At 45.4% G+C, this 20341-nt stretch overlaps 1 protein-coding gene across 7 annotated transcripts; it reads left to right on the forward strand.

Annotated features, from left to right (window-relative positions):
• Positions 1-7268: 7268 nt before the first annotated feature.
• Positions 7269-18890, forward strand: LSM14B (LSM family member 14B). Of its 7 annotated transcripts, none has more exons than XM_068700724.1 (10): positions 7277-7577; positions 11862-12025; positions 12380-12515; positions 12968-13084; positions 14938-15108; positions 15231-15311; positions 16339-16500; positions 16680-16833; positions 17009-17188; positions 17534-18890. In XM_068700724.1, the coding sequence occupies exons 1-9, from the start codon at positions 7457-7459 to the stop codon at positions 17178-17180; spliced, it is 1278 nt and encodes a 425-aa protein (XP_068556825.1). In that variant the 5' UTR covers positions 7277-7456; the 3' UTR covers positions 17181-17188; positions 17534-18890. The 7 variants fall into 7 exon arrangements, with proteins under 7 accessions (XP_068556830.1, XP_068556831.1, XP_068556827.1 ...); XM_068700725.1 differs by having other exon boundaries at positions 15234-15311; XM_068700729.1 differs by lacking the exon at positions 16339-16500 and having other exon boundaries at positions 7269-7577.
• Positions 18891-20341: the final 1451 nt, after the last annotated feature.

The following is a 20341-nucleotide window of genomic DNA, read 5'->3' on the forward strand; positions in this document are numbered from 1 at the left end:
ATAGGTTACTTTCTTACACTACCTAAAATATATCCTCACTGTCAGAGTTCAAGGACTGGCCCCTATTCCTCTAATGAGCTTTTGCTCATTTTTGAAGCTCCAAACAAATCCAATAACTCAATTAAATATGGGATGAGTTCCCACAGTTGAGAGAAGGAACTAGTACAACTTTTGAAACAAGTCAGACAGATATTTTCTCTCAAAATACGAGATGGGGAAAACTGCCAACCCAAAGGAAATGACACCCCAGATGGAGGGCCAAGTTTTTTATGTCAAGTTATTCTTTATTGTCATTTTTTTTCTGCATGGGGTTACTTGCAATACTCTTTCATTACTGCAGAGTTATATATAGTGAGTCATTGTTACTTAGGTTTCTAGCTAGGACAGCAAACCCATCCATCTGTGTGAGCTAACCAATTATTAACAACTGGACAAAATGCCAAGCAAGAAACACCACACCTTGGTTAAAGAAAATGATTACTTTGGGAAGCAACAATTTGTATGTTCTTCTGGAAGAAAATGAAGTTGTTTTTCCAAAACTGCAAACCTTGTTTCTCTTAATTGTTTTCAGCAGAGCAGAAGAGGGAGCTAGTTTTGCTGCTCTGTACAGTTTAGTGGGCCAGTAAGTTCACTCACTCATTGCTATTCCTTGACATGAAGCCGTCTGTGTAGAATTGTAGGACTTGGCAGCCTGAAGCTGTCTCTGCTACACCCTCGTCCCCAGCAAGAACTCATCAAACTTAACTTCCTTGTGACCCTAAAAGCTATGTCAAGTTGCACACTGGAACAAGTGCTGGTGTGATCACTTTACAGAACAAAAACGCAGTTTAAAATTGTACTAATAAACCCCCTGCCATGCCTCAAGTGATAGAGAAATGAGGTATGAAATACAAATAATGCAAAAGCTTTGGAACAGCAAAGGTCAGAAGTTCCAGGTGTATGTGGAAAATGTGCACACAAATACCACAGCAGTGAGGAGAACTGACCAACCGGAGTGCTGCTGCCATCTTAAGTGAAGTCTGATTTATAGTTTAGCTTCTAAAAGACGAAGGAGATTAAATGCCAGTTTATTGTCATACAAAAATAAATTACTTTCTGAAGCTGCTCTAAAATCCTATTGCTATGATTTAGCCTTACCAGTCTTGGGATCTTTAACTAAAAACATCAATTAAAACCTATAAACTTTAAACTCGAAAGCCTGTTTAGTTTTCCTTTAAGGAGTCAAATAACAAACATAAAGGAAGAACACTCTAGCAGATGAAACAACAAATAATAACTCACGTCCTCAAAGACGTTTCTGCAACATGCCTTTTAAAGCCAGTCAAAGAACAATTTGAGCTATGAAAACTGCAGCAGATGTTACGCAGGGAAAGAACAGCATCCAGCCGAGGCTAGGTAAAGCGATACATTACCTAGCTGCAGAGAGAGAAGCTGAATCTACCAGTTGTTTGCAAAGCACGCAAGGAGAGGGAGATTCATTTCTGTGCCTCGAGAACAGAATCCACTGTAGACAGTTGATGCTAAAGAGGTCCCTGAACTAAAACATCAAATAAAGGAGCTCTTTTCTCTCTGTTTTCTCAGCCCAATGTTGAGGATATACAGAGGCTTGCAGTTCACTTCAGCACACCGCTACCCAAGAAAAAAAAGAACAGCCAATGCAGCAAAACAAACAGTCAGAGCTTTTTCCTAATGGAACTTCATATTTTAGGCTATGTTCAGTGCTCCCCAGTGTCCCAGATAGACAGCTATCTCTCTTTATGTCCTAATTATTTCTAAACTTAGGTCTGAATCTTCTTACTCATCTGAATGGAAGATAGATGCCTAAACACCTTTTTTAGAATCTAGGTCTGGCTTGTGAAACTTCATCCTTCAGTTTTTGTGAACAATTTGCAAACTTCAGCTTCATCAACTTTTTTTTTTTTTTTTTTTTATCCCCTATATTATCCATTTCCCCAGCTTCATGAAAGGATCTCATAAAATTATCTCCAGCTCCCAAACCCATGAATAAATCACCATCCGGTAACCCAGGATAACTTCACCTTGCCATCTTTGATTCAGAAAATGTGCACCTCAATATAAAAGGTGTTTGCACATCTCTAACTGCTGTACTCCCCCTCCGCATGCTTCGATGATGAGATGAATCACAGGAGTGGACAGGATCTGGGGTTATGTTCTTGGTCTTATGTCTAGTGCCACGGGTGTTTTTTTAGCCTCAGTTTCACAGCTTGTAAAGTAGGCACTGTAGGGTAGTGAGGTAAGTACGAAAAAAGTCTGGAATAGCAGTTTGTGTTCATTCTAATAAAAGGTGCTATACATGTCAGAGATATTTCAGTTTTATTAAAATAAGTAAATGTTCCCTCCTTACTCTGTCGCATCAAAAGCATCGCATTGACTTCTAACTTCAGGTCAGGTAATGAAACATAACTTCTACAAGGAGGCCCTGTGCATTTGTGAGGTAGAAGCAGCAAGGACTGGGCAGGTGAGAGAGGCACTGCTGACTTACCCCATAAACGTATGTGAAGATATCAAGCTCCTCTAAAAAAACGTGGAAGTATAGAGGCAGCCTGGGAGCATTACACAAAAAGAATAAATCCTCCAGCAGGTTTTTTTTTTCTTTTTTTTTTTTTTTTTTGTAATTTTACCGTTGCCTTTCACAAATAGAAATGAAAGTGTCATTTTGCTGTATAGCAAAGAACTGTCTTTCCCCGCAGAAAATGATTGATTTAGCAGGGAAAAGAATAAACTGACTACAGTATGAAAGTGCATACATGGAACAAGAAAAGAAATAAATGCTATTTTAATGAGAATGTATTTATAATAAAGCTGGTTAAAAGTATTAAGAACCTGTTAAATCTAGTAGGTAATTCCAAATGCTCCTTTTATATCTCTATAGCTAAAACTTATCCTTAGATACTGAAACTCTACGCTATAAAGGCTGTGTCTGTACAGCCTAACTCACGCAAACACTTCCTCCTCTTATATTTGTATTTTTTACAGTTAGATTGTTGAAATAGACGCTGAGGATGTTTCAAGCATAGGACCAGAGTCGAACCTTTGTGGCTAGATACAGCACACTGTGGCCAGGGTTAGGGGTTTTGGTTAGGGTTTGTAGAGAGAGAAATGCCCAAATTATGGTCTTGCTTTGATCCTCACAAACTTTGTGGGTCTGGATGAGAGGTTTAAGCTCTCTACCACAGCATCCTTATTGGGGAAATAGCTTTTGTCTTGACTGCGCAACACATATGGACTGCTGAGAAATGCAGTGGAATAATGCAGATTTTTGCTGGTCCCACTAATTATGCAGTCAACGTACTAATTAGGAGAGACAATCCCACACAAGCCTAAAACTATGGCATTTTATAAAATATTTCGTTTAAATCCAGAAGTTAAACTGACTTTAAATTTGATGTATGGGGGTGGAATGAAAGATGTCAAAATTGAAATGTCTGAGGTACAGACTCAAAACTGAGAAAAAGAGAGGAACAAAGGGGGAGAAAGGACAGAACAGCATTACGTGCACTAAAATATCTGTATTTATTTCTGGAACAACAAAAAAAAGAAAACATCTATTGTTATGACATGTATATTTTTCTTCAGGAGAGATACCCCTCTCACTGAGATGTAGGACAAACTAATGTAATGAAGCAATATTTCCTACATACATCATCGTGTCTCCTTTTTTTAGACTACAGGACACTGAGAAACTAACGGTATGATGCATCCATTATCTAAAGAAAAGTTGCCAAGTTTTCTTTTTTTCTACTTATTCATATTGCTATTTTTCCTTTTCATTTCCTATCTAATTCTTGTTCCTTCTCTTTTCCCTTTATTCTAATTTTCTTCAGTTGACTTTACATATTTTTTCTTTATTCTACTTCATGTGCTTTTCTTTTAAAGGATAAAAACATTTACATGCGTGGATCCTGTTTTTTTAATCTCATCTTTCCTGCATCTTTTCAGTTCCTTTTCTAGTCCCTCCTTCATTTCTGGACTCTTTCCTACTCCACATTCCCCATATCACTATAGAATTGTGTTCTGTACTTGGTGACCTTACCTTCCTTCCCTGCAGCTACCACATTTTCTTTGAAACTACCAGCAAGTTTCTAACATTTCTTCTCCTAAGGCTCATGCTTCTGCCTTCCTTTATATAACGTGTGCTGTTTCCTATACCCAATCTCAAAACTCCGTTCCACTTTCACTTCCTCCATTTTTTACACCAGCCTCTTTTCCCTCCTCTTCCCTCTTCCTTCCCTGGGGAAGGGATGCAGGCCCTTAAGACTGCAGCCTTCCCTGTGCCACCTCTGGTATTTTTCCGTCCAACCAAATTCTAGAATTTATACGGCAGCACAAAATAAATCACTACCTCTTTCAGATACTCATCTTTTTCCTACCAGCAAATAGCACTTGTAGCACTCCACATCCCTGATCTCTCCTCCAGTTGCAATGACAATCCTCCTATTGTTAATTCTCCCACTTTATACAGAGTGGTATTATTATTGTACTCGAAATTCCACTGACGTCTTTCCATCTGTCAAGCTAACAAAAATTTACCTGTCCTGTCACCAGTTTTCTTCCAGTTGCTACAGGTTCCAGTTCAACCACTGCTACCACCAGCAGCCATTTTTCTCAGCAGCTGTGAGTATCCCAGTAGTTCCTACTACCAGCAACTAACTGCCAACATATCCCACTGAACCCAGGCACAAGAGGAGATGTTTCAGCAGCCAGTGCCTGGCTCCCTTCTTCCAGCAGCTGGAGTTTGTTGCAGACGTCTTTCCAACAGCTGCCCTCTGTCATTAACTCTGCCAGATGCCAGTTCAACCTACATTGCCATGGACGCTGCCATCAGTCACATTACTGTGATCTCTCCATCATAAACCCCACAAATTTTCATCACTGCTCTTAGTCACACATCTCTTTTTTTAGCTATTAGATAGTTAGATTAGATTTTAGATATTAGATCTATCAGTGGTGACCATCCCAAATGCCAGTGGTTGCATTCCAGCTGTCATGGGAGTCTTCTTAGTTCTGGCAACATAGTTTTCCTCTGACCGTACCCTTTGTCTAGGCTCCAGTGGTCACTGGTGGTCCAAAATGCTGTTCTGTGAAAGCTGTGTCTGCTGCTATCATCAGGTACCAACCACTCTGTGAGGTTTCTTTCTGGTACCAGAATGAACTGCAATCAGCTTCTTGATATGAAGCTTAATCTTCCCTCTTTATATGAGGGATGCTCGGGATTGCATACTTGTCATGAATTTAAACAGTGAAACATGTTCTTTTGGCCTCCCTTCCAGTGCTTAAGGGATGAAGAACTGTATTGTTTAGCAGAATAAATAAAACTAACAGGGCATTTAAAATGTCAGGTGTCATCTTCCGTCCTGCTGCTCACTTGTTATCTTTGCCTGTTGTCAGAAGATACTGAGGTAATTCATTATAATAAGAGCATCTTCCAGAGACAGGTCGATTTATGGCCATGATGATAACTAAAATTCCATACGTTTACATATTTCTCCTTACCTGTGAATAGTTTATGCCACTTTCATGTATCGTTCTTTTTTCACACTGTTTTAATTAGGCTCTCTGCAGGATCCACACTGCTGGATGGTCCCTTCCTCTACTGCTATTGGGAAAAAAAGTGAAAGGGTAAAAGTTTGAGAATATAAGCCAGAAGTACTGCTGCTCTGCCTTGGGTTACGTTATCTTTACTAATATCATTTGCCCCACTCAGAACAATTATTTGTTTGCCTGTGAATTGAGCATTTGGTAATTCCTTCTCACCCTGCCTTTTCTCCATTTGAGCTTTTCCACATGCTTAAACGAGACACTCCTCATATAGGGAAGCTAGATGAGGTTTATTCCATCAGGTAAGTTTTTAAGCAGCAATTTGCCCACTGAGGAGCACCATTTACCTCAATAAAAAAAGGATCTTTCTTGCTCTGTATAGGTTGTACCCAAGGCCGAGCTAAGGACAGGTAGGCTGAATTTATATTCAAAAAAAAAAAAAAACTTTGCCCGATTTGGATGTATGGAACCATTTATTTGATATTTTAGCAACTGTCTCCAAGCTAAGAACAATGAAGATTTGACAAGAGAAAGCCTGTGGCCGTAAGGGAGAGCGAGGCAGGCATCGTTCCACTTCAGGCTGGGGGGGGATGGGCAGCTCTTGGGGCCCCACAACCACCACAAAAACCACACCGGGAGCATCCAGAGAGCGGCTCCCAGGCACGGCCCACGGGTCCCGGTACCGGGAGGCCGGAGCCGCCTCCTTCCCTTGCTGGAAGATGCAACCGGGGGCTGGAGGCGAGCCTCCTGCCGCCCAGACAATGGCTCCCGCTGCATTGTCTCCAGCTGCCGCCTTTGACTCCGCTCCCTTCGCGTCACACGAATTAGCGACCCGCTCCCTGAGGGCGGTCGCCTTGCCCCGTCCCTCCCGACCCCCCCCCCCCCCCCACACACACACAGCGCCTCACGGAGGCTTCACCTCCCGCCACCCCGGGCCGCCAGATGCCGCCGCTTGGCCCCGGCTGCCCCGCAGATGGCCGCGGAGCTCCCCGGGGGAGGCGGCGGGCACGGCCCCGTCCTCCAGCTGCGGCCCGGCTCCGGGAACAAAGGCCCCGGGTACAGCTCCGCCGGCCGCACGGAGCCGGAGGATGAGGGCGAGGGGCTGGGAGGCGGCCATCAGCTCCCGGGCTGCTGTCAGAGCGGGCTGAGGGCTGAGGGGGGGGGGAGCGGCTCCCGTCAGGGCGCTGAGGCGATGGCAGCCCCCGGGGAGGTTCTGTGAGGAGGGCGTGAGTTGTGTGAGGAACCCCCGCGTTTTGGGACAACCCCTCGTGTTTGGGGAGAAACCCCGTGTTTTGGGAGAACCTTGAGGTGTGTGACACCCCCACGCTGTGTGACAGAGACCCGCTTTATGTCTCCAACCAACCCCCCCCCCACAGCGGGCGGGCGGCGCAGCGCAGCCCTGTCACGCCTCCCCCCCCCCCCCCCCCCCCCCCCCCTTTCCCCTCACAGCGCGCGGGAAGGGCGGGAAGCGCGCGAGCCCTCGCCCCTCCCCTCCCCGCCCCGCCCCGCCCGCAGCGCACGTGGCAACCTGGCCTGGGCCCGTCACGTGACGCGAGCCGCGGGCTTCCCCCCCCCCCCCCTCCCTCCCTCCCTCCTCCTTCTTTCCCTCCTCCTCCCCCCCCCCCCTTCCTATCCCTCCGCGTCTGACCCCGTCTCCCGTCTGGTCAATAGCGGCGCGCAGACGGCGCATGCGCGGCGCGGGCCGCAGCACGCCCCCGCGCTGCCTCCCCCCCAGCGCGTCTCCCTCCGCCCTATATAAGGCGGGCGCGGCGGGGCTCCCGGCTCCGCAGTGTGCGTGGGCGGGCGGCGGCGGCGGTGGCACCCCCCCTGCGCGCGGCCTCCGCCCCTCACAGCGGCCCGGCCCCGGTCCTGGCCCCGGCCCCGGCCCGGCGGCGCCATGAGCTCGGGGACCCCTTACATCGGCAGCAAGATCAGCCTGATCTCCAAGGCGCAGATCCGCTATGAGGGCATCCTCTACACCATCGACACCGAGAACTCCACCGTGGCGCTGGCCAAGGGTGAGGCGCGGGGGGGTAGGGGGGTGAGGTGGGGAGGGGGGGGTGTTGTGAGGAGATTTTGGGAAGCGGGGGGGGAGGGGAGGGAGGCAGGGCCTAGGCCGGCGCTGTGAGGGGATGGGGGGGGCGCCTCGGGCCCGGCTGGGCCTGAACAATGAGCCTGGGCCTCGCCGCTGAGGTGCGGCCGGGGGCTGCCCAGGGAAGGGGGGGGCGGCTCCGGGTGAGTCAGCAGCAGCCGGAGCTGCCTCAGCCCCGGGGGTTCCCCCCCCAGTATGAGGGGCTCCTGAGGGGCTGGGGGGAGGGGGGGGTTACCCCCCTGCCCGGGGGTGGCAGAGCTCTGAGGGGCTGGTTCTGTCCCCTCGCGTTGTTACCTAAAAAATTATGTGGTGGTGTTAGGGCTGGGTTTGCCCCTCTGGGCTCCAGCTGGGTGCCAGGCAGCGCTGGGGTTGGGTAGGGATGCAGGCCGCTGATGGGGGAAGCTGCACGGCTGTCGGCGGGTCTTTGTTCCTCCTGTGATCAATAATTGGGCTCTGCTCACGGTGAGGGGTTGGGAGCGGGCACGCAGAGCGCTGTGGGGTGTCTGCACGTGGGGCTGGTTCGTCCTACCCAGCAGGCTGCTCCCCAAGGTCCCGTGTAGAAATAGTCATCTGTCTCCTGCTGTGTGGTGTAATCTGCATTTGATTGTCACCTGTGCTGGGAGCCTCCTGTATTTACTCTCAGAAAAGCCTGTCCTATCTTGTTTAGTCTCTCAAACAAGGTCTTATTTCTGTATTGCTTTTATGGTCCAGCTCAGCTAGTCTAGCTAATGCGTCTCAGCTTTTTGTGTCCCTGAGTTATGTTCTTCTCTGTTCTGGAAGTTCAAACCTTCATCACTGCCTTCAACAACCCATTGGGATTGTCCAGAAACCAAACATTTTTTGTCTCACGTGACTATCTGCTGGAACAAGCCGCTGGCTTGCCTGGTTCTCAGCTCTACCTGAGGCAGCCTAGGCCAGTCTGGGTTCAGCATACTGCTGTTTGGGTTGTGTTGAGCACAAGCACCTGAAACCTGCTGGTATTTAATCTGGAGTTAAGGATGTGAGTTTTCATGAATTCACTTTTTTTTTTAGGGCTGTTTGTCTAAATGTATAAACTGCTATTAATTAAGTGAGATACCTCAGAAAGGATGCGGTTCCTTTTCTGTATGTGCAGAATGGCCTTCACCTTCCTGCAGCAGAAAGCAGGGATGGTTTCTCATGTAGCTCTGGCTTCCATATAGCACTTGCTACTGCAGAGCTGAAGTGGTATGTTTCAAAGGCACATGTGATGAAATGTTTTATGGTGTGAGAAAGCACATGCTCTTTATAATAAATCTGCCAGATCTTGTGTTTATCGGGCTCTCAGCGTTCAGTTTTGAAGAACTGGAATTTCTGAGTAGTTACGGTACATGGAAAAATGCTAATTTTTCCACTTGCTGCTTTAAACTTTGCAGTGCAAAGCCTGCTTTTTGTTGCAGCTCAGAGACTTTTTAAAATTCTGAGACTTCATATCAAAATTAATGTCAGAATTACGAGCACGGCAACGGTGCTGAAGTCAGTGACAGCAGCGCCAACACTGTTTGGGTGGGTTTGGTTGAAAGCATGTGGTCTGGAGGGTTAAAAAAGCACTGCCACCAACTACTGATGGGCAACTGATGTCTAGATAGCGGGTAAATTATTGTTAATCCCCAAATGCCAATGTTTATGGTTCAGACAACTTTAATACAGACTGCATGTATTGTGTTTTGCTTTTCTCCTGATTTTTATCATCCCAAATAGTACAAAGAACAACCGAGGTTGAAAGGAACCTCAGGAAGGATTCTGGTTCAGCTTCTTACTCAAAGCAGAGCTCACTTCAATTGATTTGAACGTTGTTCCTGTTAAATCTCAACATGTGCAACAACTTAAATGCTGGATAAGAAGATTCCATGTGCTTAATTAAGTGCTGAAAGAAAGTTGTCCATCTCGTTAGATGTTAAACTTAAATTACAAGCAGTGGTCAGAACACAGTAGATAATGAGCCTCCTGCTGGCAGTGAGCCCCAGTAACTTCACTTTCTGCAGAAGTCTGAAGAAACTACAGGTTTTGAGCAAGAAACACCCGTGTGAGCTCTTCTAGGCATCCAGTCCCTCTTGTTCTGTGTGCTTCCTGACCCGTCAGTGGTCTAGCTTTGAGTCCTGCATGTGAATACAAACTGTGTCGTGGAGCACTAGCTGCAGCACAGTGTGGGATTGATTTCCTGTTCATCTGTAAACAATAGTCACTGTAACTCTTCATGGGAGACAGCCCTCCAGTCCTCCCAGAAACCCGAAGCTGTGCTTTGGGCTGTGCCAAAAATCATTAAACACTTCAGATACAGGGGTGGGTGTGCTCAACTCCTAGAGGCCTCTCAAATGCCATCACTGCTGTTTTGTCTACAACAAGGACATCGTTTGCCACCCTTTCAGTTGGGAACCTTGAGCCCAGCCAACTGAGAGGCTGCCTGCACAGCTTCAGGCTCTGCAGGTACCCAATTTCTCCATGTGGCAAGTGACGGGCTGAGAGAAGGCATTGTGCTTTCCCAGCTAGCTGTGGGATTCTGCAGTAGCTCCTGGGTAGCTTTAACATCCATTGCCCTGAGCTGGATGCTGTAATAATCTAATCTTGACCAGGGATATCAGTATGGTTCATGTCTAAAAGGCTGTAAGTATTGCTTTCAGTTTATAATCTGCTTCTAGTTGACTAGGTTACAGTTGTAATACGATCAAACAGCAGCTGGAGATCTAAAATAACTTGGAGGCTTTTCTACCCTAGTAACTAATGGAAGATGGCATTCAGAGGAAGCAACTGACTGTGCTTGCACCACTTAGGTATAAGCTGAGGTGCTAAAACAGCAAGGTGGGGACAAGTTTGGCATTGACCTGAGCTTAATGCTCTGTGTGAGCTCACGTGTGTTGGGCATAAGTGGGACTCGACGACTGCGGTGCAGTATGAACCCTGGCTTCGTGGGGGAGTTTGCCTGGACGCAGCTTTCCATCTGAGGACATCTGACAGGCAGTCCTGCCTCCAACCATCACCACTTGTTAATAAGTTAGTGCTGCTGCAGGATAGCAGGGATGCTCAGCAGGAGGATTGAGCTGGTCCAGCTCTTGCAGCCTTCTTTGTGAGGGAGCTGTCCCCTATCGTCTACGTGACGGGGCTGTCGGTGCTTATCTGTCCAGCTGGGAAGTCGGAGTGGTGGCTGGCTGCCACACCACCACGGGCTGTGATATGGCAGGTGCTTGGGAAAGGTCTGGTTAGGATGGAATTTGTGAAGGTATTGCAGGACTGCTGCTGGGTCCTGGCTGAAAGGCTGGGTAGTTAGGTGGTAACCTGCTAGAACTGAGTGATGCAACTCCAGCCTGGAATTTTTCCAATGCCAGAGTGCGTATATCAGGTGAAGTTGTGCTGGTGTTTATCTGAATTGACCAAGCTCCATGAAGATGGAAAACAAACCTCTCTAAGTTGTGGCAAAAAATCTGCAAATGTGCTCATTCTGTAGCTAATTCCAGACTTTCATACTCCAGTGTCTAAAGTGACTGCTGCCTGTTTTCCTTCCTTAACTAAGTAGTAAGTCTGAGTCTGACCTCTTCCTGTTTAATAGATTGAGTTAATTTACGCTCCTCCCTGGCAGCCACACACTCAATTACTGCCTTTTTTCCACTCTAATGTGTGACATCATTCTGCCTGGTACCTGCTCAAGTCTTCTGGTGCCTGAAACTGAGCAAAGCCTCAGTAGGTGCTAAGGTCTTAGATTTATCCCTTAAAAAGCTAAATATGAAACCATTAGCATGGAGTGAATTTCAACAGTAACCTCTTGTTATTAATAAAAAATATCTGTATGAACTTATCTGTAAAAATCTGAGTAACAAATAACTGAAACCAAAGGTACGAATTTGAGCCCTGAAGTCTAAGAATTTTTCCCTGCTGCCAGAGGCCTCTCTGCAGTGGCAGTTGTCTCAAGCTGTGTGTGTATATGGGATGGGGAGGGAAGGTGACTATGGCAGTACAGCACTGTGGGGAAATCCTCGGGTTTTTGGTAGGCTTCTTTGCAACTGGTCTATGGTCTTCACCTTCACAGTTAGTTGTAAACAAATATGTTTATGCAGGCTGCTGGGAAAGTTGGCATTTGAGAGTTGTGTGGGATAAGGGGAGCCAAAGCATTACGAGAACACTGTAATTGTGTAAGTTTTAACTTGTGCAGTGTTGTAAAGATAATACTGGACTAATGGTAATCTTTCTGATGCTAAAGTGCGGTCCTTTGGTACTGAAGACCGGCCCACAGACAGACCTGCTCCTCCAAGAGAAGAAATCTATGAATACATTATTTTCCGAGGAAGCGACATCAAAGACATCACGGTCTGTGAACCTCCAAAAGCTCAACATACCCTGCCACAAGATCCTGCCATTGTTCAAGTAAGTTAGCCTGAAGTGGAGCTAGGCAGCTATGGTAAAACGCTGGCGATGAAAGACTGGATTTTGATATAAAGTGATAGAAGTGAAAGCCAGTCAATGTCTCCTGAATCTTCAGAATCCAGAATCTTCAGATTTTGGGAAGCATTCTGAATTTCACTTTAATGTTTAGATTAGCAGGATTAAAGACTTCTGTCAAGAAAACCTGAGAGAGTTTACTAGCTGAGGATGTGGGCAAACTAACGCTTCTCAGTGTTTTCTTAAGCATTAATAACGCTGTACTGAAGTAAAGAATCACTACCAAAGCAAGTTGACTTCTGGACACTGTAAATGGAAATGTACTTTGTCTTGTTACAGTCTTCACTGGGCTCTGCCTCCACATCCTCCTTTCAGCCACATGTGCCTTACAGCCCGTTTAGAGGTATGCCACCTTACAGCCAGCTTGCTGCCAACTCTTTACTTAGCCAGCAGTACGCAGCTTCATTAGGTTTAGGTAAGTACAGTTTTTTACTTGCTAGAATAAAGGTACGGTCCTTGTACACAGCTACCGTGACAGCAAATAACAGTAACTCATGCTGAATTCCTTGCCGAGTGTCAGGCTGCAGCAACCAGTGAATAAGTTAACACCTTTGTGCAGCACTCTTACTGCAAGGAGGCCCATCTTTCATTGACGCATGCATACACGAAAGAGACTAAAGAGTTAAAGTTTTTTTCTGAAAGTAATGTGAATCCCTAACATTGAGGCCAGTTTATTTCTAGTCTAACATACCTTACACACACAGCACACGTGAAAAAGAACTTGTGTTCCCAGAGAGGACTAAATAAGCTGCTCTAATGCTGTTCTAGAGATTCTTGTATCTCTTTTCCAAGTCCTTCAGATGTTTCACTACCTTGTATCTTATCCATATATCTTTTTGCTTTCTCTTCTTCCCTCTATCTCTTTAGAGAAATTGGTAAGCCCTCCAGCATCAGCAGCTGCTTCCAGCCCTAGTTCTTCTCCGTCTCCACAACCTGTTTCAGAGCCTGACATGTCTTCAGAGCCCCATCAGCTCTCTTCCAAGGGTAACAGCAGTTTGAGGACTCCAAATATTTGGAAGAACTGCATGGCACTTGCAAACAATCTGTTCTTGTTAACCCCCTCCTAGAACGATAGTACTTACATGGGTAATGCTAGTCAAACGAGTTTGTTCTTGGCTGTTGTTGCTTTTCCTTACATGAAGTATTACTTCCTCCTGTTCCAGAAGTATCAATTAGAGGAAACAGGAGAAAGGAAAGTAAAGGACTGTGGATCGTCCTGTGTAAGTATCAGGAGAGGGCTGAGGCTTAGGGATGTTGTGCTACATCCTGCCCAGGAGCATGCGTCAGCTTAGGGACTGGGTGAGGAATTAGTTGGTCTTTCCTAGAAAGACAAGCACACTGCTTAAATTGTGGGTGGCCTTGCTGTTAAAAAATAAATAACCTAGTAGAAAATACAGGGGAATTGTTGTAATTGAGGAAACTTCAGGATATATTTTGTGCATGATGGGGCAGTGTACCTTGTCAAGACTCCCAGTTAGCAAAGCATGACTAACAGTAAGCAATTTCTGAGTTGTGGTAAGCTGAGGTAACAGTTCTGGGTGCCTGCTTCTATGCTTAAACAAATTTTAAAGGAGTTTGAGTAGGGATAACTAGACTGACCATCCTCAGAGCAGAGTGTCCAGGTGCAGCCTGCATTTAAACATGGTAATTAGTTTCATCTGTTTTTAACTTAAGCATGTATGCTTGTGTTGGCATGAAACTGTTTCTACTTACTTTCTGGTTTTGGCCATCCATCTGTACGTACTTTCCCAATATTCTGGCTACGCTTTGAAACTTTCTCATGTTAAACTTGCACAGCAGCTTTGTCCTGTTGAATAATCCTTAGGCTGTGTCTGTCTTCCTTGCAAGTTTTCCAGGTGTACATAACTGGGAACCTGCATGATGTTACCTACTGGGTATATCTCATGTGGACTTGGGTGACCCAGAAGTGTCAGTGGCTTGGTTTGTGTGTACTCTTCAGCTTTTTCACTTTTCTTGCTCGTAAAGTGTATTCAGTTAAAGTTCGCTTCCAAGTGGTTCCTATGCATAACTACGTAAAGCTGTAGCGCTCCAAAACTTCTACTTAAACCTAGAATGCAGTATTTCTTCTGAGTACTGAAGACTGTCACTTTCTAATATAATTGGTGTAAGGTATACCAAACCATGAAAAGTATTTACATGTTTTGTAGTGTGAATAAATAAGCCTGGATGGAAGAGCAACAGAAGTCTTGGTAACACTTTGGCCTTGACCAAGAAGGAATTTAAAAGGGTAACTTTGAGATCCTGGTCTGGTTTCAGGTTTTCTTTATTGGAAAGCTAACAATAAGCAATGACAGTACTTCAAGTAGTTAAAGGGCTTCTAAAATGGCTTACAGAATGGGATATTGTTGAGGTTGTTGAACTTTTGCAGCAAACTTTTTTTTTTTTTTTTTTTTAGACAAAAAAAAGTGGGGAAGCTTTTTCTTGAGTGATTTCAAAGTGGTAGGGTGTTTTTTTTTTTGCTTCAGATATAAAGTATCATGTAAAGTACAATCCTGCATAACCAAAGATAGCAAAACTTGATTTCTAGGTGTATAAACTCTGAGACTGACCTGGTTTGTTTATCTGAAGTGTGTCTCTGAACTTGGTTTAAGAAATGTGTAGTTTTTTTCTGATTTAAGGCTCTAGATTTGAGAGCCAAGGCTTGTTACAGCAGCAGTGCCTTACCTAGTGTATATGCCACTTAAGCATAGCATGCAATGATAAACACAAGGTTTTGAGTAATTCTTGACAAAATGGCTTCTCCATAGGAGTGGGTAGGATTTGAGTAACATCGGCACACTGTCTGAGAGGCACTTAATCATTGGAATTTTTTCCAGGTGCTGGCTTTCCGCCTGTTCACCCAGTCCGCAAAAGCCCCATGGTAGAGCAGGCTGTTCAGACTGGCCCAGTTGACAACATGAATTCACAAAAGCCGCCCCCAGTGAAAGTAACTCCGGGGGTTCAGCGCAATGGACGGCAGGTTCCGCAGAGCAACACTAAGACAAATGGTGCGTATGTACCACTCGAGCCTTGAAGTGCCATTTTTAGGCATCCTTCAAAGGTGTATAGCAAGACTCAACTCTTCCAGTTCTGCTCCTGTGCTCCTTCATTGAGTTGCTTTCTTGTTCAGTAGATACAGTTCAGGCACCACCTGTGCAACCCCAAGGGCAGGTGAATGATGAAAACAGAAGACCTCAAAGGAGAAGATCGGGTAGGTTAATCTGACACCAAAGATGTGCTTTAGCATATAAAAGCAAATGTTAATTTGAACAAAGGATTATTGGACAGAATGCTAGGGGCAAAGTAAAGCTTGATAAGTCTTTGGCCATCTAGAGGTGCTTCCCTAACAAAATAGCTTCTGGAGCCATAGAAGTTCAGAACCTTCCAGGAACAAAATTCTGGTGTCTTCTGGAAACCAGAGGTACATCACAAAAAACTAATGCTGTGACTTGGCAGCAACAACTAGATTTTTCTGAAACCTGATTTATCTTTTTAACTGGGAAGGGCAGCCTGTTTAAAGATTTCATACGTTTAAGTAGAAAGGTCTTTGGGAGTTCTTGGTTCTGTAGAACATAGTTCTTATAATGACTTCAGTTTAAGCACAGGTCAAAAGAAAGTGAAGTTAACTTCAAGGAGACATCCCTGCCCAAGCAACATGAGAAAAGGCAGGAAACAGAAGTTGAGATGCTGGGTCTTCAAATTTGTTTGGCTGAAGGCAGTGCTTTAGAAGGGGAATTATATATATATATATATGTGTGTATATATATATTTTTTTTTTCAGAAAGGAGCTGGTAGCTTCTGCTTTACAACTAAGAAATTACAAAGTACAAGCTCCCTTTGTGGGTAGATGAGTCTTGGGTATTGTCCCATCGTAACAGGTTTACAGACCATAGGTAACATGCTCACAAATCAGCAAGCAGACTTGATAGCCTGTCCCTTCCCTTAGCTTTACCCGGTGTAGTACTTCTTTTGTTTTCTGTCCTCATGCTGAAGGGAAAGTTGGACATGCTCTGTCTTAGTGGTAAGAGTGACGTTCAGGAATGCTTTTCAGAAAGGTAAAATATCACTGTAATATGTTTTCTACAGCCAAGTTCAGAAGTTACTTTCAAAGAGGTGTGGCCTAACCACAGGACTGGAAGCCAGAAACTCCCGAGTTCTAATCCTGGTTTCCTCTGGTCTTGAGCAAGTCATTTAACCTCCCTGCACGTTACCAAGTGTTTAAACTCTCCTGCTTTCAGGAAACAGGAGAACCAGAAATCGTTCTAGAGGACAAAACAGACCAACTACTGTGAAGGAAAATACAATAAAGTTTGAAGGTGACTTTGACTTTGAAAGTGCAAATGCACAATTCAACAGAGAGGAACTTGATAAAGAATTCAAGAAGAAACTAAACTTTAAAGGTTTGTGGCTTCATTAAATATGAATTGCTGAGCTAGTAGTAAACACTGCATAGAAAAACTCATGCTGAGAAATCGCGTGATTACATGTGGCAGCATCTCAAATCTTGTATGAGGGAGCAAGAGAACAAATGGCTCTTCGGTGTGCCTCAAGGAGGTGTAATGCGTTTTATTATCTTCAGATGACAAAGCAGAGACGGGGGAAGAGAAAGGGGACCCTGGAGTGGCAACCCAAAACAACGATGGTAATGCAGAGGAGGACCTCCTGGGACCCAACTGCTATTATGATAAATCCAAGTCTTTCTTTGACAACATCTCCTCAGAACTGAAATCCAGGTGAGTATGTCTAATAAAACTTGAATTATAACTAAAATTGTGTAAAAAGCTAAATGTGTAGCATGGTGTAATATGCAACTCTTAAGTCTCAAAATGCAAGAAGAAAAAACAGGAAAATGAACAAAATCTTCAGAAGGGAGTATGGCCACACAAGTCTGAATGGTGTCTTGTTCAGTTCTAGACGTACCACATGGGCTGAAGAAAGGAAACTCAATACTGAGACGTTTGGAGTGTCTGGCCGGTTCCTTCGTGGCCGCAGCTTTCGTGGTGGATTTCGAGGTGGAAGGGGTACTGGAGCAGCAAGACGGAACCAAACCACTCACAGAGCTGGTACTGGCAGAGTGTAACTGCAGAGGCAAGTTTTTTTTAGCAGGAACAAATACTGTCCCTGAGCTTGGCTTTTCTCTTGTTCTTTACCTGAACTGTCTTTGCAACCTCACCTTGCTCTCCAGTCTCTGATGTATCAAGAATCATCCCTTACTGTGTCTGATCTGCCCTTACAAGTCATGTAAGGGAAATACCGGTGGTTTTAATTTTTCTGGGGTTAACCTTCTGCCTGTTCCAGAAAGTGAGAGCTGTTTGTTTCAGTGAGGCTTTCCAGCCAAGCATGTCAGTTGATAAACAAATATAAACTTCTGTTGCTTTTTCTTAGGTTTGATATCCAGGGGATCTTCCCTAATTCTGCCTTTTTCCTGCATAGGTTCGAACTTCTCTCCTGAGAGGATGAAACTGTACATAGAAAGAAAACAACCAACTGCTGCACTAATGTGGGAAAATGGTTCATATTGTTTACTGTCTCAGCTCAAGTGACAGAACTTCATGTACTACTGCTTATATTCTGGACTTTTTTTGGACCAGCAACTGTCAGCTGGAGTATTCTTTGGAAGAGGGAATGTGTTCAGGGGTACCTTCTTCAGGGTGTCTTTTCTTTATTGTTTTTTTTTCTTTTTAAGTGCAGACTAATTTACATGGTTCTTCTTTCTGGGTCTCTCAAAGGCTGCTATAGTCTAAGCTCAAAGTCAGACTCCTTTTCTGAACCCTGAAGAAGATAAATCATGGTATTTTAACATGGAACCAAAGCTCACTTGAAATAAACCAGCTAACTTGTTTGTTCTGAGTAACCAAATGAATTCTTTGGTGCTGCTGGTCTTACTGTTCTTGGCAGCATGTGTGAAGTAGCACTTGGCATCTGAAAAAAAAAGTGGATTCCTGGTGCTGGGGAGTTATGTATATTGTCACTTGGGAATACTGGATTGTTGATCATGTAGTAGTGTAAACGACTGTACAACTGTTTGCCACCTGGTACTGATGTGGAGGTACAGCAGGTTCGTGCAGAACCATGACTCTCCCTTGAGTTAAGGGTGCTGGGCACTCCTCAGAGGCTTCGAGCCTCTCACCAGGGCAGGGCAGGGCGGGAGGGCAGTGTGTTGTGTCCTCAGCAGGGTGGAGCAGCGGGGACACTGCTGCTGTGTGCAGCCGGTGGATGTGCACCAAGTGGGGAGTCCGTGGCAGCAGCTGGCTGCCGGGGGGCTGGAGCTCTGGCTCCTCGCCTCAATTTGTACCTTGCTCATTCAGTACTGAATGCAAACAGTTCTCTGTACACTAGTAGACTGTGGTGGAACACTATGGAATGTTTTCATTAAACTAGGAATGGGGAGTCCATATAATGAAGCTTAACAGACGGGCATGTTTAAGTTGTTTCCTCTATACCCCCATACTGTAAATAGTTTAGTTGTTTTTCTTTTTGTTTTTAAAAATCTGTATGTGGGGAGAGGGGCTGGGAGGGAAGGGGTTACATTTGTTTGCATGAATAAGTGGGTTAAATTGCTATAGGCATGTGTCCCTTTTTCGGTTGGTAGGGAATTTTGTTGAAAAAGCACCTTGATGACTGAACCCCTTACATAGCTAGAATTTTTTTAGTTATGCATTGACTTAGGTTACTGTAAAAGCTTGGATTTATTTTTGTAGGACTTTCTTGCTAAGAGTTAGAACATAGCAGTGGGGCTGCTCTTTGGAGTAATGTAAATTGTAATTATAATAAACATGTAAATGTTTAATGTTTTCCTCCTACTTTGTTCTGTCCGTAGCTTGCTAGCATCAGCCTGTACAACTTGTCAGATGTCCAGGGCTCAAATTGGTCAGAGGAAACTGATGGGAAGGGTCGTGCAGTGTTCAGAAAGGGTGCTTAAAACCTCTGGTACAGCTACTGAATGCTGCTGTTACTGGTATCCTGTGTTCTGCCCCCTGTGGGAGGTCTGGGTGGTGAGAATTTGCCTGAAGGAAGGGTGCTGTGACCCGAAGGAATGGTGCTGTGGCCCAAACTGCCCTGAGCCTGCAGCCTGAGTCTGTGCTGGTGGAGCTTAATGAGAGCTTGTTCTGGGTGGCTTCTGGTTCGGTAGCCACAACTGCCTTTATCTGGGCTCAGAGCAGCACACAGGGCGTGTGCTGAAATAGCTTATTTGGGAGCTGCTGCAAGCCTTTCATTTCTGTGATGGCAAAACAGCCACTGGGGTGCTGCAGTGTGAAGATGGAATTGCGTTGCCAAAGTCAACGGAGTGGTGAGCGCTTCAGAGCTTGTCCTGTGTGACTGTGGTGAAATGAGAACTCAACTCCAACGTCTGTAATTCCTTTCCAAGGCAGTAGCTCTCTTTGTGCTGCACTTAACCTCAACCTGATAAGTAAGACACAACTGGTGCTGCTGACGCTCCTGGAGCTGCTGTCCTGTGGACAGATCTTGGCCCCTCTGAGCTGAGCATGGTACCTGGCTCACTCTGTGGCAGTGATGTGGGGACAAAGGGTGGCTGCTGGATGCTGGGGCTCATTCCCTGCTTGTCCTCGTCTGCCAGGAGCGCTCATTCCAGCGCGGTCTGAGGCAGACAGCTGCCCACAGGGCTGCCTTGCAGCACTATCAGCTTTCATGGGGAAGATTCCTGACACGAGGCAAAGATAGTGCAGAATAACTATCCATTCCTTTCAAAATTCCAGTCTGAGGACTGATAAATGAACCGACACAGTACTCTGGTAACTCCATTTCTTTTGGTTTGTTCTCTGCTGCTTTCCTGAGCAGGGGATGGTAGCACCGCAGCTTCCCTGTCCTTGATTCCTGTACCACAATCAGCCCACACTTTGCTTTGCAGGAGTTAGCTGTAAACAGCTTCGTTGTGGTGTGCTGGGCCAGGGAAAGCACGTGAGTTAGCGCGAGTGGGATAGTCAAACGGGAGCCTGCCTCGCCTCCCTCGCAGGGAGCGCTGCACATCGTGCTGCAGGTCCCGCTGCTTGGCTCGGGGAGCTGAGCTCCACATCACAGGGTACTGATAAGATGCTTTGGGTCTCTTATTTGCTTCTGGTGCGAGTTCTTGCTTTATATTTATAAAAACCCTTTGTCAGTTACAGAAGAACTGCTTTCAAAGGCTCTTCTAATTCCTGTTTCAACCCCTCAGCAGATATAAAAGTTTCCATATTTATTAACAAAGCAGCTCCCTCACTGCTGCAGCAGGTAGTGAGGAGC

Source organism: Anas acuta, chromosome 16 (assembly GCF_963932015.1).
Source record: "Anas acuta chromosome 16, bAnaAcu1.1, whole genome shotgun sequence".
NCBI classification, from domain to species: Eukaryota; Metazoa; Chordata; class Aves; order Anseriformes; family Anatidae; genus Anas; species Anas acuta.

What these genes read in the sequence shown, in the direction of transcription:
- LSM14B (XM_068700724.1), top strand. Translation starts at nt 7,457, where the DNA reads ATGAGCTCGGGGACCCCTTACATCGGCAGCAAGATCAGCCTGATCTCC. An exon ending in AAGATCCTGCCATTGTTCAA is followed by an intron (nt 12,026 to 12,379) that starts GTAAGTTAGCCT and finishes GTCTTGTTACAG; the next exon opens with TCTTCACTGGGCTCTGCCTC. An exon ending in CGCAGCTTCATTAGGTTTAG is followed by an intron (nt 12,516 to 12,967) that starts GTAAGTACAGTT and finishes CTATCTCTTTAG; the next exon opens with AGAAATTGGTAAGCCCTCCA.